Genomic DNA, 14,939 nt, shown 5'->3' with positions numbered 1-14,939 from the left:
TCCTAATCCAAGGATTCCCACTCCTCAAAATTTTCACTCCAATCCAAAAAATAAACGCAGCATAAATGTATTTGAAAGGCGAACATAATTTTTTGGACTAAGCCTGTCATTTTGGGCCAGTATGCTGGTTAGAAAAACCTCACAATCATGACTATATACACACATACACAACTGAACTGCCTTACGCACCGAATATTAGACAATTTTAGAAAAATGGGGCAATTCAGATAACGATTTTAATCGATCTCCGCTACTGTTGATGCCATTGCATTGCATACAATGAAAATGAAACAACATTACCAGTGTTTTCATTGCAACGACAAATTAGTACTTTACACATTACTCAGTTTCCATTTCCATTGTTTCATGAACGACTACAATTTATGAAGGAACCAATTGCTTCCACAAGAGTCATTTATACTGTTCCTGTGAAGAGAAAATTCACGAGTCTTGTATTTTTAGATGGCATACATTTGTAATCTTCTATTTCAAACTGCATTTTCTTTTAAATCAGTTTGATCACACTCACAGTCACTTTCATGCATGCCCTTCACGATTGGCCCTCTGCATTAATTTATTTAAAACGTTTAGACAAATTCAAAAGAAACTTGCTATAATCTGCTGGATGAAGATTCATGCATCATAATAAACTTGTATTGCATAAGTGTTACTGAAGCATACAATGGGAATGAAACAACACACACTAGTGTTTTCATAGCAAGGACAACTAGTACTTTACACATCACTCAGTTTGTGGGTTCAAATTGTCACGTCAGTTTGAAAGGAAAGATGAAATCTGGAGTCAATGAATTTCTAAATACCTGATAAAAGTTGTTTGTTTTTTAGCAGTCTTCTATGGGTTTTGTGTCCAGACAAGTACGGAAAGTGGTTGCAAATGGAGAGCCCCATGATTGATATTGGTATCAGAACTATTTTCAATTCCAATGCTTGATGAAATGACGTCAATTTAGGACTGTAGTGTGAAGTGATTGCTTCTGAAAACACGCGTCATTCAATCTCTCATTGTCTCAGGGTGATTGTACTCATGGATGAGACTGAGACTAATTTTTATTCAACGTGAAAACTGAATAATGTTTTTTTGTATATTGAACCAATAATGCACTACTTTCAGATCTGGACGACTTCAATAATCACTCGTTTTCGTTCGCGTTACAAATTACTCTGCAACAGTGTATGTTATAAGAGGTCTTGTTGGCTTCAGGATCTAATGGATACTTTTGAGCACGTGACCGATAATTTGGGAAGTATAACAAAAATTCAGAAATTGTTCTAACATACAATGGTTGTTGTAAGCTAAGCTTGTTGCTTTTCAACTATGTCTAAAGCTTATTATGTTTGTCCAGCCATGTCCATCATAGATAGATTTTACCCTTGGTTTAGTAATACTGGAGAAATGTTTATAGAAATCTGAGAAAGTAAGCTTTGTTATCTGCTAGCTATATTTAGCCAGGTATATGAACCAAGGTGTGGGGTAATGAATTAAACTGACGTGAGGGAAATATATGAATCAGTTCGATAAGAATAATGTGGTGACGAAACTTGAAACATGTAACGTAGGTGAGTTAAGATAGAAAAATTTAGCTTTGATGTATATGTTTGAAACTGATAAGGAGAGATTGAAAGTGAGATGGTCAATGCTAGAGATAGAACCTGGAACACTAATCAGAAAATTTGCTTTTATGATGTATGTGTATCTTTGGCATTTTGGTAAGAAGAAACTTGTTGAGCGACAATAATAGTAGTAGTATCTAAGAGAAGGCTTGCTTAAAATATACAATAGAGGTGCATATTACAACTATTAAATAGGTATACCATAGCTTAGTTAAAAAAATCTATAGTTGAAAAGCTCATTACATGTAGCTGCATCAAAAGCTTAATCCGAAAAATTCACAGAGAATATACTTTCATCGTTTTGTAATTAGCTTGACTTTGAATATAAAATAAGAAGGTGTCCACCTCTTAATCAAAATCATAAAAACAAATTTTGAATTGAAAACTAATAAAAATATTAGTAATTAAGTTTATTCCTACCAAAATCATCTCAGTTACCGCAGGCATCATAATCAGATTTTTTGTAAACAAAAAGAAAAAAGGTAACTAATTAAAAACATGAAATGGGTTTCCCTTTCCTTTTTTATTTATTAAATTCTTATTATTCGTGGCAAAACACAATACACAAGCATGACACAAAATGAGCATTGATGTGTGGCCAGCCATATTCAATTACTTCTTTATAATATATATATATAATGGTGGATTAAAATTCAAGGCACAAACCCTCTTTCGGAGGACAATGAAGTGGACGTCTCATTTTTGCATTGAAATGGATCTTTTAGACAATGATTATAAGCCTGTGCAAACAAACATGCACGGGTTAAATATTCATCAAACCCTCAAGCATTATTCTTTTCCCGAACAACTCAAACTATTTGAACCTGTCAATATTTAATCAGTATCTTATTGGATTCTTTATTTTTCATGTTCACCAGCTATTTTTCTCCATCTAGGACATGAAATTTCTTTTTAGACTTAGCGTTACCAATTCTGGCGAGATTAAATGTGAAAAAAATCATTTTAATTAAACAAATAATACAATCCAGGCCGGCTGAGGACTTGGTAATCTTCACAAAATCATCATCTAGAAAATGGACCACTGATTTATTATGGCCAAATCAACAGGGGTCCGTTCTAGATGTAAAAGTTTTCATTCTTACTTCTCTGAACATCTATGAGTTATAAAGAAAAGTTGAAATTGGATCCTATAATGTGCCACATGTTTCAGTTGAGATACATATAACCAATATTAGATTTAGCCTTATTATCCACAGTATTTTTAATTCGATGTTCAGATTATTATTCACTAACGCGAGACCACGTGAGATCTGACATGATTTTGACACAAATAATTTAATGGTGTTCTGGACAGGTTTATGCACCAGTCTGACAGATTGAGTGGTGATTGACTAAGCTTCATCATAGAGGTAAGTTCAGGCGAATTTGTGATGCAATTAAATTACCAATGTATTTGTAATTGATTTTTTATTCAAAAAAACTGTAAAAGTACGTGTGAGCTGGGTGAGGTCAAAAATTCCCAGAGACAGGCTTCCAGGCTTTAAGGTTAATTACCCACAAGAAAAAACCTACTCAGTTTCATGGGGCCGGTAGCTGGCAAATACCTTTGCTTCTAGTATTATTATCCAATGTCTTCTTTACTTCCAGAAAAAAAGGTTGAGAATGAAGTCAAGTAACTGCATCTGCATTTGGAGTCCGCAACTAAAGCTAGTCTGTGTTCATCTTCAAATACTAGATCTGACCTAAGGTGCATGATTGAATGAGCTCATGTTAAGGCACCTGCCACCAAGCCCATTCCCATTGTCAACTTGGGCTGGTATTTTTTCATTACAAAGACTTGAAGTCTTAGGCTGAGTATGTCAGCAGCTCGCTTTATTGAAGAAGTTGTCCAAAATTTTGTTTTTGATTTCAATAAATATTAAAGACTCATTAATTGTATTTGGTTGAGAGGTAAGTGCAAACAAAGAAAAAAAAATGGCTGCCGGAGTGAAAAATTTTTTAGAATGAAAATCTCACTTTGAACCACAAAGGTCAACTCCCCTTTACTTTTTAACAATTTGTTTTCTTCTCTGCACGTTCTCTCTCTCTCTCTCTCTCTCAATCAGCCTCTTTGCTATTTTCTGAGGCAACTGCTGATTTTTAACTTCCTCAACTTCTCCTTCATTCATGGCCCACATTGGACACACCAAGATTCTACATTATAGCTTCCCTTCAATTTCTTGCATTATTTTATCTTCTCTTTTTCTCTTATAAATAATCTCTCTTCAGAAAAAAATGCTTCTCAAACTTTTTCTTTCTTTCAATATCTTCCTAGTTAGATTATATTTCCGATCATCATATGGAGGACTCTATGTCTATGAATTCATATATGCAGCAGCAAAAAACTGTTGCTACAAAAGCAACAACAATAGGCTCAGGCTCAGGCTCTCCTCATGATGAGCCTGAAGAGGAGAGTGGCTGGACTGCTTACTTTGAAGATTTTTCAAACGATAATATTAATAGAGAAGAATATAGTTATTGCTCTAGCTTTGGTAGCCCTTCTTTGGTTTCCGACGCTGCTTCTTGTGCTGCATGGAAATTATCAAACAAACATCGTGTTGATGTTGCCACCAGCAAGATGCCAAAGAAGTTAAATTTCAAGAAACCAAGAGCCAGACAAATTTGTGATGATGATTCTTTAGAAGATACTGCTAGCTCACCTGTAAATAGCCCCAAGGTCAGGTTAACTAAAAACCAAAACAGTTTCTTGTATCTTCTTTAATTTCTTTGCCTTATAATTTTCTCTCTGGCTTTAACAATTATTGATATATCTATATACAGGTCAGTGATTTTGAACCGGTTGATCATGTAAATCCCAGGAAGCCTGATGATCATATGTATAGTTCTCTGGTATACTTAATACAGATTATTGTTATTTTTTTCTGCTAATATTATTTATTGTTGTATTGTTAATTTGGTTTGGTGTTGATGGCTAGCCTAACAAAAATTACTTGGTCTCTGATGATTTTGTAGGGGAAAGGAACCGCCTCAGAACATTACTCAGAGATGCAGCAGGAACAAAGAAGTATGAATTTCAATGTTGGGAACAATGATTGTACAGATTTGAAGGGAAGAGGGCTATGCTTGGTTCCTTTGTCCATGTTAGTTAATTACCTTGGTTAATTAGTTTTAGTTATTCCATCTCTCTCTTGATCTCTCATGTCTTGTAGAACAACTCTATTGTCAGTCTTGTATAAAGAAAGTTTCTGGCAACGTATGTTAATTATAATATATAATTAACCATATATTCATGATCCCCTCATCCTCATGTTCAAATTTCTTTCTTGTAGAAGAAAATTGAAAACGTAACCTAAACGTTTACGCAAAGCATGTGATAATCTTATAAAATAAGATCAGAATAGGAAGAACATCAAGAGTCTGATGAAATGATTGAATTAGTATAACTATTATATGTAATTTAGGGTAAGCTTTGAATAAATATATGCGAGTGATGACCTTTACATCTCATTACGTGTATGTTACAAGGGCAACCGTTTTCTTTTTGGTCAATTTTTTTTTAAATTTATTTTTGGGTGGTTTAGGGGAGACGAATGAGCCACTTCAACTGCCACTAGATACAGTGAACTTACTATTAAGGAACATTAACGAAGCGGTGAATAAATATTATATAGTTAAGGATACAACGATTGTTTTTGGTTCTTTCAAGTTCCAAACATTCCCAAAGCCAAAACATTTTATAATAATATTTAACTAATTTTATCTCTGTCGTTTCCAACTTCTTGATATAAAAAATGACAGGCATTTCTTCCAATACTAAGCCAATAACCAACTTTAATGAAATAGTCAAAAACAAACGGCTTATCATACTTTGTAAAATGCCCCCCAAAAAAAGGAAAAAGAAAATAGGGATAGTTGATATAGAAAAATGAAAGAGATACGATGTGTGGTGAAGGCGCCTAGATTTATAGATGTTTTATGATAATGAATTAATTAATTAAAGGCAAGAAAAGGTCTCACTGTATGCAAGCAACTAATCAAGCAAATCCCATTTTGTTTAATATTCATCGTCGACCCTACAAAAATAAAAATAGAAACATGCGCAAGTGATAGTGGACATGTATAAGTTAAAATACACACATACAAAATGATACATTATTCAAAAGGGAATGAGAATCACAACCGAATCCAAAGGGATTATAAGTTTCATTTGTACCCTCAAAGTAAACAATATAAAAGTGGCAATGATAAAACGGAAAAGTAGATTGATAGTTTTAAATATTAATTCATCCCCAACCTCTTGCAGGCCATTCATTTAAATTATACAGAAAGGAGCTGCCATGGAAAGACCCCTCCATGTGCAAAAGCATTAAAGACAGGTGAAGCACAGAAGAGCAATAGAGAGAGTTGTTGTTGTTAAGGACATTCATCTGAAATACCACCATTAATTCTCCAGCTGGGTTGACTCTTTCTTCTAGATTTTCTTCATTCTGATTCCTTACCATGGGACAGTAAATACTTCAATACTTTAAGGAAAGTGATTCTCTAATGCAACTGCACTATGTTGCTCTTTAATTAACAGTGTCAATTTATAGAACCAGTCCGTATAATATATAACTTTAAATTCGCATTTTAAAACATCTAAGACTTTTAAACCAAGCTAAAAGTTCTTATTTCAAAGAAATTTAAGCGTGGTTCATATCAATTGTGTTTACATATTTACTACCCTAATTATCAAGGAACTTTATTATCAAATTATTGTACAGAGATAATGTGGTAACGGAGCTACTATTTGCTACGGTCTGTCAATCTTACGAGTCAAGTTTTATTTTCCTGTTTTCTTCAAAATTATAGGTTGATATTAAATAGTAAAAGACTAAAAGAGAGCCCAAACTCGTGTTTAGCTAAAGATATGTACATAATTAAGGCGGCTTTTGACGATATACAGCTACGCAAAGTTGAAACATGCGCACACCAACTTGACATTAATTTCTTACTATTTCAGTGTCCATTAACTGAAGAAGAGGATATAACTCGCATTGTCTCACAATACACAATAAAGCTAAAACAAAGAATTAAAATAAAATAGTTTCTTAAGAAATTATACAAAGCTTAATGATTGTTCAATACAAAACACAAAAGGAAGATCTCTAAATGTCAATAAGTGCAATATAATCCAAGACTCGCAAAATGATTTTAGTTATCCGTGAAAAATTAAAAAGGAAAAATGCCAATTCAATTTGTGGGTTCTTTGTATGTAATTTTTTAAAGTCGGCATCACAATTATATGATTAGAACGTTTATTATATGAAAACGGAAACTAGACCTGTGTTGATGGTGTTTCTGTAGCCACAACGAGATAAAAATGTCACTGCCGGCATAGTTGCATCATATCAATAATACATGCAACCCAATTTAAATCGATAATAATTTGTAGTCCATCCAAAAGCGCAATTAATCTTTTTGTGAACCATTGATTTTAGATTGATTCATTCAAGTTAGGTGACCAATCAAATAATTAACAACCACTAATGATGTGATTTTGATTTTGGAATGGTAGATTGCTTGTCTAATTCAAAATCTGTTCACAACAATAACATCATTAGATTACAAAAAACTCTATTGTACGTTCTCTTTTATTATCCAAATTTATATACTAAAAATGATCTACATAATTATTTTTTAAAATATAAAGGTTACTGTGAACGTATCTCTAAAACGTGGGATGTCAGTCCTGAATACTACTTTTGAATTCGTTAATTAATCATTATTGACCTCATACTTTTAGGTAATTTAGATAGAAATGTATTCTCTAATACCATATCTAATAATCTTATCATCACAATTGTTAAAGAGGATGAGTGATTTAGGCTTTTAAGTTTTAGCTATAAAAATAGCTAGCTAGAATGACCTTTTGTTTCCATTCACTTGAGAAAAGCATGAGAAGAAGCAGATAAACTACTATATTATCGTCACATCATGATCCAATTAAGCAGTCTAAAAGTGTCCACTAAATTGTTTGATTAAAGAATAATATATAATTTTCTAACAACACTTGTCAGCTTTTGTGTTGCAACTTTAGGGTGTATTTACACTGCTTAAACAAAACTCATTGGGGCCATGTCACGCCCAATGTTTCTGCATACAATTTTTAACTCAACTCCTTCAAATTGTGTTTGAACATTTGATTTTAACTAAAATATAACATGCTAGTTAAAGAGTCACACTCCGTTCTATAACTTTGTAAAAAAAATCCCTATTCAGTTGTATACAGTGGTGTTAGTATTTGCTTTAATAATGATATTTAGGTGTTAAAGCAGCCGTAAATAGCTACTAAATAGCGGTATACAGCATCAAATTTAAATTTAAAAATTTAAAAATGTTTGTATCTCAAATGCTTAATTTGAAAGTCTAAATTATTAACAATAACTTTTTAAAATTAAAATACAATAAATATAACATACAAAGAGATATTATTGTAAACTGTCATACATCGAGCAGTCTCTTATATTATCATTTCACTTCCACAACTTTGTAAATAGGATCAATTGTTAGCATTTAAAGTCTAAAATGTCTCTTTGGCTATCACAAGTCATTAAAAAAAAAAGCCTCCAAAAATCAACAGGCTGGCGTAGACGACGGACGTTTTTGCATTATTGACCAGAAATTAAATGGCTTCTCTTTTACACTACACAAAAAATAGTTAATGCTTTCATGAGAACCCATGAGCTCCAGATCATCAATTTGCGTGATTTACGGACAATGGCAAGTCTTCTAAGGAGTGAGCAAAAGAAATTGATGAAATTATGGCCCACAAAAATAAGGTAATTTGATCAGTAATTGGTATCCATGTGCACTTTGTTGAACCTCAAATATTAGTCCATTTTGTATTGACTTTTTCTAAACACTTGATGTTTCTAATAACCCGTGATAAGTGAATTAATAAGATAAATGAATAATAATGATAGCCCATTGAATATTGCCCGTGAAGAAAGTTGGAAGCACTTTCTTGCCGAAGAAAAACTTTTTTTTTTTCGGCAACAAAAATAACCCGTGAATCTACTTTTCTTTGCTTGCAAACATTGCATAAGTATCTTTATATATATATGCCGGCCTCCAACAACCACTATATTAAACAAAATTTAATTAGAGAATAAAATCTTAAACCCTCATCTTGTATATCTATTAACATATAAAAATATTTTTTAAAAAATAAAAGAGAGAGAGGAAAGGGGTGAAGGTACTTCAAAATATTGTCTACATTCAATCATTTGTCACGCTCATTTAAATTAATTCTCTAGATATTAGTTATAGAAAATCAATTAATGTATAATGAATGGGGACTGCGCTAGTAATATGTATGTTCTTCATCTCAAATCCATGAAGATTAATTAATTTAGTTATATTTGTACTTAGTCAACCGACTTAATTTTCTTCATTTTGTTTAAGTAATTTTTATCTAATTAAATCATGACCAATTTTAGAATATTCTCAACTAAAGCAAATAGCTGAACGATTCTTCAATTTGTGAAAATTAGGCATGTAGATTCTAGAGCATTGTATTATTTTATTTCTTTACTGAGCTAAGAAGAAAGTGTGTCTATTCAACTAAATATTCTTGTCTAAAATAATCTTTAATTAATTTCTTCGTCAATAGCCTGTGAAACGTTCTTGTCACTGATGGTAACATAAACCAATTTCTATTCGTGAAAGTGAGTCCACTTAGGCACACTAATTAAAAAGCCTGCTCTATTTTGACAACAACGGAATAAAGGATGTCTCTTCAATCGTACAGCTTTGAAATACTAGAGCAAATTATGTCCAATATTGCACATGGATGTGTTACCAAATCACTCATTTAAATCCCCCACGTACGAAAAATAATTAGTACCTCCACAATTTGGGGCAGACCCCAAAAAAAATCATTTACAATATATTTATGTTTTGAAATTCTAAATTAGATTTTCTCTCACATTTGCCCCCAATAATTTAAAAGGTTTGACACTTTACTCTAAAATTAAGTATTTTTTTCTTTTAATTTGACCCCTCAAAGTTCCATATATATAATTTTTGGCCCTCAATTCCAATTTTAATTTTGCCCACTATGGAACAGTGCCACTAGTGTTTTCACCAAACAATCAATTAATTTCGTACAACCGAGCGTACATAATGTATTAGCATTACTAATTATAAAAACTATCCCAAAATTTGTACCCTGAAAGCAGTTAAAACGACAGGAAAAAAAAGTTGTGAAATTGGGTGTCGAATTTGGTTTCAGCAAAGAAACATCTTTAATGGGTAAATTGATCACTTGTGAGGCATATAAAGATGATTATAATAAATTCACTAGGGAACAGAGTTAAAATTTGAATGGTTTTCGCATTTTTATTGGATTGGTTTATAATCTCTTAATTAATGCATGTTAAGATAAAGGGGTGATGATCATTTGAGCATCACTGTTAAAATTTTCTATGAATGGAAAACGCTTTTTTTTCATTTCGCAAGTACATAGAGGCCCACCAATGACTTCCGTGTCTCCATTTTAAATGCTAGTTAACAACAAGTTACATCAGGTCCTTAATGAACAGATCTTAATTCTATTTTATTATTTTTGTCTGTAATCGAAGTAACCCTTTCAAACTTTCGTTTATTTTATTGTAGTCAAATATTTAGTTGTGAGCAATTTATTGGTTTGGAGACTTCTAATTTGTCAGCTAAGGATGTAACACTAAAAACTTGACCAGAAGGCAACATAGTGGACTATAAATGATTGTTTTCTTGTTAAATTTCTAGCAATTATGAAATAAACAAGCATAGTTTCTTCCTCATCATCATGGGGCTCTGGCAGTATCGCATCGCTTGTCACATTTGACAAAGATTTCAAATTGCTGCTTAAATACCAATCGTTTGGTTTCCTGACCAGTGAATTATATGCTCTCATTAATAATTTATCCCAACAGTAGAAACTAAGATAGCTTCTCTAGATTATTAACTTTCTTTTTTCACAAAAATATAAAAACATATATACGATACCATATTTTTTTAGTGTAGACGTTCGCAGTTTTAGATATTGAAATTTAAAGAATATCATTATACAACAAATTAAAACCAAAGAAAAAAAATTATATTGCTACAGAACACTATTGGATTGTCTAATTAAATCCGCATTTTACCACTAAAAATTTTCACGATGATACGAATAATATGAGGGATAAAAAATAACTCAGTAATGATTATAACTTGATTTTGGACTTACAGTTGGAATCCACCTTTTGGGTTTTGGTCCAAAGTGTGAAATCACAAGTGCTCATTGCCCTTGCATGTAAACTGAGAAACTTAAGCATAGTCACTTCCCCATGCAAGTTGGCTACGGAGGTCAAATTCAAGCTACCAGATTCAATATCACCCAAAAAATAAGGACTCGATAACAATTTATCAGCCATAAGATCTGCAGAAGTTGAAATGTTGATCTTGCCGCGAGCAGGCACCAGGGCTGCCTCAATCGGAACATCAGCAACAATGCCTCCGCGATAATTCACATGAGCTGTTGTGTTCCTGTACTTGAAGCTGCCATAGTTTCTATTGTCAATGGTGACAATCATGCGCAGTGTAGCATTCAATGTTACGTTCGGATAGCCGCCGCCGGTTGTGATGTTTTCAAGCGCCACAGGATGGGCGGTAATCTCAGGTTGCTTAGGCTTGAAGATGGTGAGCGATAATGTTGTGATGAGAATGACAAATATGAATAAAAAAATTGCCGTCACTCCACAACATATTTTTAGTTTTCTAGTGTCCATGTATTTCTCCGATTTGTGAATAATTATTAGCCATGAAAAAAGGTACAGTATTTAAGCATAAAACACATAGAGGAAATTAATGAACTTTGAATGCAAAATTATGCCTATCTTTTGAAGAACGTAATGTTTGTTTTGCTGGAATTGGCAAATTAAGGTTCAAATTAAATTGAGTCAATACTTTGAATGCTAGTCTAAGCAGATAGCTTATTGATACCGATACAGACCGACCCTTGTAATCCATTTTCTTATCCTGCTTTATTAAGGAACTTATTTTATAAATTAATGTGAATTATCAATGTTTATTGAGAGTGATTGCTGATTGGACGCCGATGGTTAAAAACCGAAGGCCCAAAATAATGTAATGGACAAAGACTTTACAAATGACTAAATGGGCCTGATTGTTGTCCAGCCTGTCAGATCAGCAGTAATTTGCTAGCTAGTCCTAGTAACCGTTACTTTCGCTTGCACGTAAGGATATTAAAAATGACTTTGCATTCAAAAGTTACAGTTGTATTAAAATTGAGACGAATGCAATTAAAAAAACTTATTTCTAATTTAATTATTTCTTAATCAGTTACAAAATTCATCGCCGGGAACCCATCATCAATTGGTAATGACTAATGTCCCGCAAAAATCTCACCCCCAAATACAATCAGAAACGCTAAACTTGATCTGCGTGCCAACCACGGCAAGCGATGCAGAATTCAGATTCATCAATGAATTGATCTTGTCAAAGGAAATTGTTTCTTCTTCATTTGGTACTTTTTTAATCTTCACTACTCACTTTGCATTTTCCATTTTAGCAACTTGTTTGATTATGTAACATATAAATTTACTTGGGCGCTTTGCTTGGTATTATGGTGTTACAAAGTCCATGGAAGCTCTAATGTGAAATACAAATTGAAAGTGCTTTATAAAGACATGGTAAAGATCTTGCTGTTTGGACGAACATGCATTGACAAAGGATTCATGATATATTGGTTTGTTTTAGGGCCCTTTTGGTCTTGCCCAGATTAGATTCCTTGTTAAACAAGCAACCCCCAGGCCGGTGGTTTAGTTTCAAACTTTGTTACAGACCTAGAAAGATAGAGAAGAGAGGAATCAACATGGAAGAAGAAATAGTCCTATGTTTTGATCCACATGCACTGGACATGGTAGAAGAGATAAATAAATATAATGATCTGGACACGGAGGAAGAGATAGCAATATGTATTGATGCCTCGATAAGGAAGAAGATATAAGTAGATGTATGGATGTCGTTAAATCTGTTGGTAGACCTGAGAGCATTGAGAATGAAATTGTTAGTAATCTCTCAATTTCATTTGCGACAACTATCGCCCCAAATTGGGCGAACTTGAATTTCTTTTCCCTCACGCGGTCGATTACGTCAGAGTTGTAAGAACTATTGGTCCTGAAGTCATAGAGCCTCGTCCATTTCGAGCGTGATAAGCTTTTTAAAAAAGCCAGACCAGGAAAAAAAAACCTCAAAAATGGCAAACAGTTCAACTGAAAATGGCTATTTCAAAACTTGAGCGTTCACAGTTTGAGAAGATTGTTAAATCAACATGCAGCAGCAGCTGGAAGCCACTCCCAGAGGATGTACTTCAAAAGACAGTTGATTCTTGTGACCGTATGATTGGCCTTTATTAGATTTTTTAGAAAGAAGAGTGGTATATGTGCCGCCAAATTTATGTGCTGTTGTTGGAAGTAGTATTGCAGCGAGGCTAATGGCAGGTGCTGATGTTCTCTCAACATTAGCCAAAATGCCTGCTCATGATGTTGAGGTTCTTGACCGGCATGAGAGTGATAATAATTCATTGAACGATGGTTATCAGGAATCAACAGAAATATTACGAACAGCAATCCCATGTATGAGGAAGCGTACTTGCCAACTGTTGGCAGATAAATTAAAGGAAGCAACAAGTATAGATTTGAAGAGAGAAGATCGTTCAGGGAGTTTTGGAAGACAAGAGAAGATATTCTGAAGATAATTGAGCAAGAGATTTCTCCGGAATATCGAATTCCAGTTGCTGAGCCTCGAAAGAGGACAACAGAGATATGGAAATAAAAGGAAATACTAAGAGACTGGGGGACGTAGTTTAATCAAGTAGCTCTATTTTATTTTCTTTTCAGCTGCAATCAAATTAATATTTTCCTTATTTTTGCTCACTCTTTTTTAAAATTTCTAGATTCTCCATTCTGGTCCTATCATTGATCTTTAAGAATTTTTTCAGCAATCAATCCGCAGATGTTTCTTTTCCATTTCATCAAATTACTTGAAGTAACGCTTCTGATTTCTTTCGATTTATTTTTCAGTTCCTATTGTTAATCTCCTCAAGTACATGCAACTTATTCGTTCAATAATAGTTTGTATAGTTTGCATGGTTTGCTGTGAAATTGACATCAATTTTTCCGTTTCTTTAGGTATCCATCTACTATTTTTGTCTGAGATTTTAACATATTTTAACGGAATGAATATTAGCTTTTGTTGGGATTCAAGGCCAGTTCAGGTATCTTCTCAATCTCTTCTCTTATTTCACTATTTTACAATAGAACATCAATATTTTGAGACAAACTAGTTTAACACATACAAAACTACGGTTTTATCCCTTGCTAGAAATCTTTAATAGTGGATTAAATTCTAAACTCGGTATCTTGTCCTGTGCTTACATCTCTACTTTTTTGTTTGAGTTCAAGTTGGGATTTCAACCTGAGTGTTTGTCTAACGATATGCAAGCCAAACTTTGTTTTACTTAATTATTCATATTAAGACACAAAAAAACTTTAATCAAAGATAAAAAAAAAATTAAGAAAAAAGAAAGTAAGACATGGATTTTGTTTCTTTTCTTTTCTTTTTTCTTTAAAGTATAATGAGTTTTTTTTGGCTTTCATCCAGCAAGAAGATAAAGAATTCTTGTATTAGAAACTTACAGATAAAGTTGATATTTGCATATTCTATTGAAAACTTTAGTAACTAACATGATGCATTTAATATTACTTACCATCGTATTTTTGTTTTTCATACAATGCTATATGTGTCTTAAGTTTTGACACTCATCTTGCGCATAAAAAAAAAAGAACGGTAATATTTGACCCCTTAAATTATCTCTTCAACTGCTACTTTTCAATTGAGTTCATATGTTATGAAATTACCTTTATTTATTTTTTTTTTTATTTATTTATTTATTTTCAAATCTTAAGTTCTGGAGAAAGTTCCAGAGTCATCAAGTGCAGACCAATTTTAAAGGTAAAAAAAAAGTAAGATTATTTAATTCTTAAAAAAATTATTGCAATCTACAATTGGAGATGAAGAGAAGTAAAGGCCTTTGGATGTGGAATTGTTGATGGAGTATGGCTCCTATGACTACATGATTTTTTTAAGGGTGAGGCTATTTGCACTTTAAATATTTCTTTGAACACTCTATTACTTTACACACTCATACACTAATTATAAAATATTAAGTTTTACTTTGTATACTCTTTAAAATTTCAAAATATCCTTACTTAAAATATTTAAATTACTTAACTTTATTTAATCAAAACACTAACAAA

The 14,939-nt window shown here is 32.8% G+C and overlaps 2 protein-coding genes across 3 annotated transcripts; one reads left to right on the top strand and one right to left on the bottom strand.

The window, feature by feature from the left end:
• The first annotated feature begins 3,634 nt into the window (after window positions 1–3,634).
• LOC18050391 (vascular-related unknown protein 1) lies at window positions 3,635–4,941 on the top strand. Of its 2 annotated transcripts, none has more exons than XM_024191642.1 (3): window positions 3,635–4,309; window positions 4,414–4,469; window positions 4,606–4,753. In XM_024191642.1, the coding sequence occupies exons 1-3, from the start codon at window positions 3,932–3,934 to the stop codon at window positions 4,661–4,663; spliced, it is 492 nt and encodes a 163-aa protein (XP_024047410.1). In that variant the 5' UTR covers window positions 3,635–3,931; the 3' UTR covers window positions 4,664–4,753. The 2 variants fall into 2 exon arrangements, with proteins under 2 accessions (XP_024047410.1, XP_006447536.2); XM_006447473.2 differs by having other exon boundaries at window positions 3,636–4,309; window positions 4,414–4,482; window positions 4,606–4,941.
• Window positions 4,942–10,823: 5,882 nt separating this feature from the next.
• LOC18050390 lies at window positions 10,824–11,387 on the bottom strand. Its single transcript, XM_006447472.1, has one exon. The coding sequence runs from the start codon at window positions 11,385–11,387 to the stop codon at window positions 10,824–10,826; it is 564 nt and encodes a 187-aa protein (XP_006447535.1).
• Window positions 11,388–14,939: the final 3,552 nt, after the last annotated feature.

This window comes from Citrus clementina, unplaced genomic scaffold (genome assembly GCF_000493195.1).
Source record: "Citrus clementina cultivar Clemenules unplaced genomic scaffold, Citrus_clementina_v1.0 scaffold_2, whole genome shotgun sequence".
NCBI lineage: Eukaryota > Viridiplantae > Streptophyta > Magnoliopsida > Sapindales > Rutaceae > Citrus > Citrus x clementina.
This window is presented reverse-complemented; position numbering and strand designations above follow the sequence as displayed.

What these genes read in the sequence shown, in the direction of transcription:
- LOC18050391 (XM_006447473.2), top strand. Translation starts at nt 3,932, where the DNA reads ATGGAGGACTCTATGTCTATGAATTCATATATGCAGCAGCAAAAAACT. An exon ending in CACCTGTAAATAGCCCCAAG is followed by an intron (nt 4,310 to 4,413) that starts GTCAGGTTAACT and finishes ATCTATATACAG; the next exon opens with GTCAGTGATTTTGAACCGGT. An exon ending in ATCATATGTATAGTTCTCTG is followed by an intron (nt 4,483 to 4,605) that starts GTATACTTAATA and finishes ATGATTTTGTAG; the next exon opens with GGGAAAGGAACCGCCTCAGA.
- LOC18050390 (XM_006447472.1), bottom strand. Translation starts at nt 11,387, where the DNA reads ATGGACACTAGAAAACTAAAAATATGTTGTGGAGTGACGGCAATTTTT.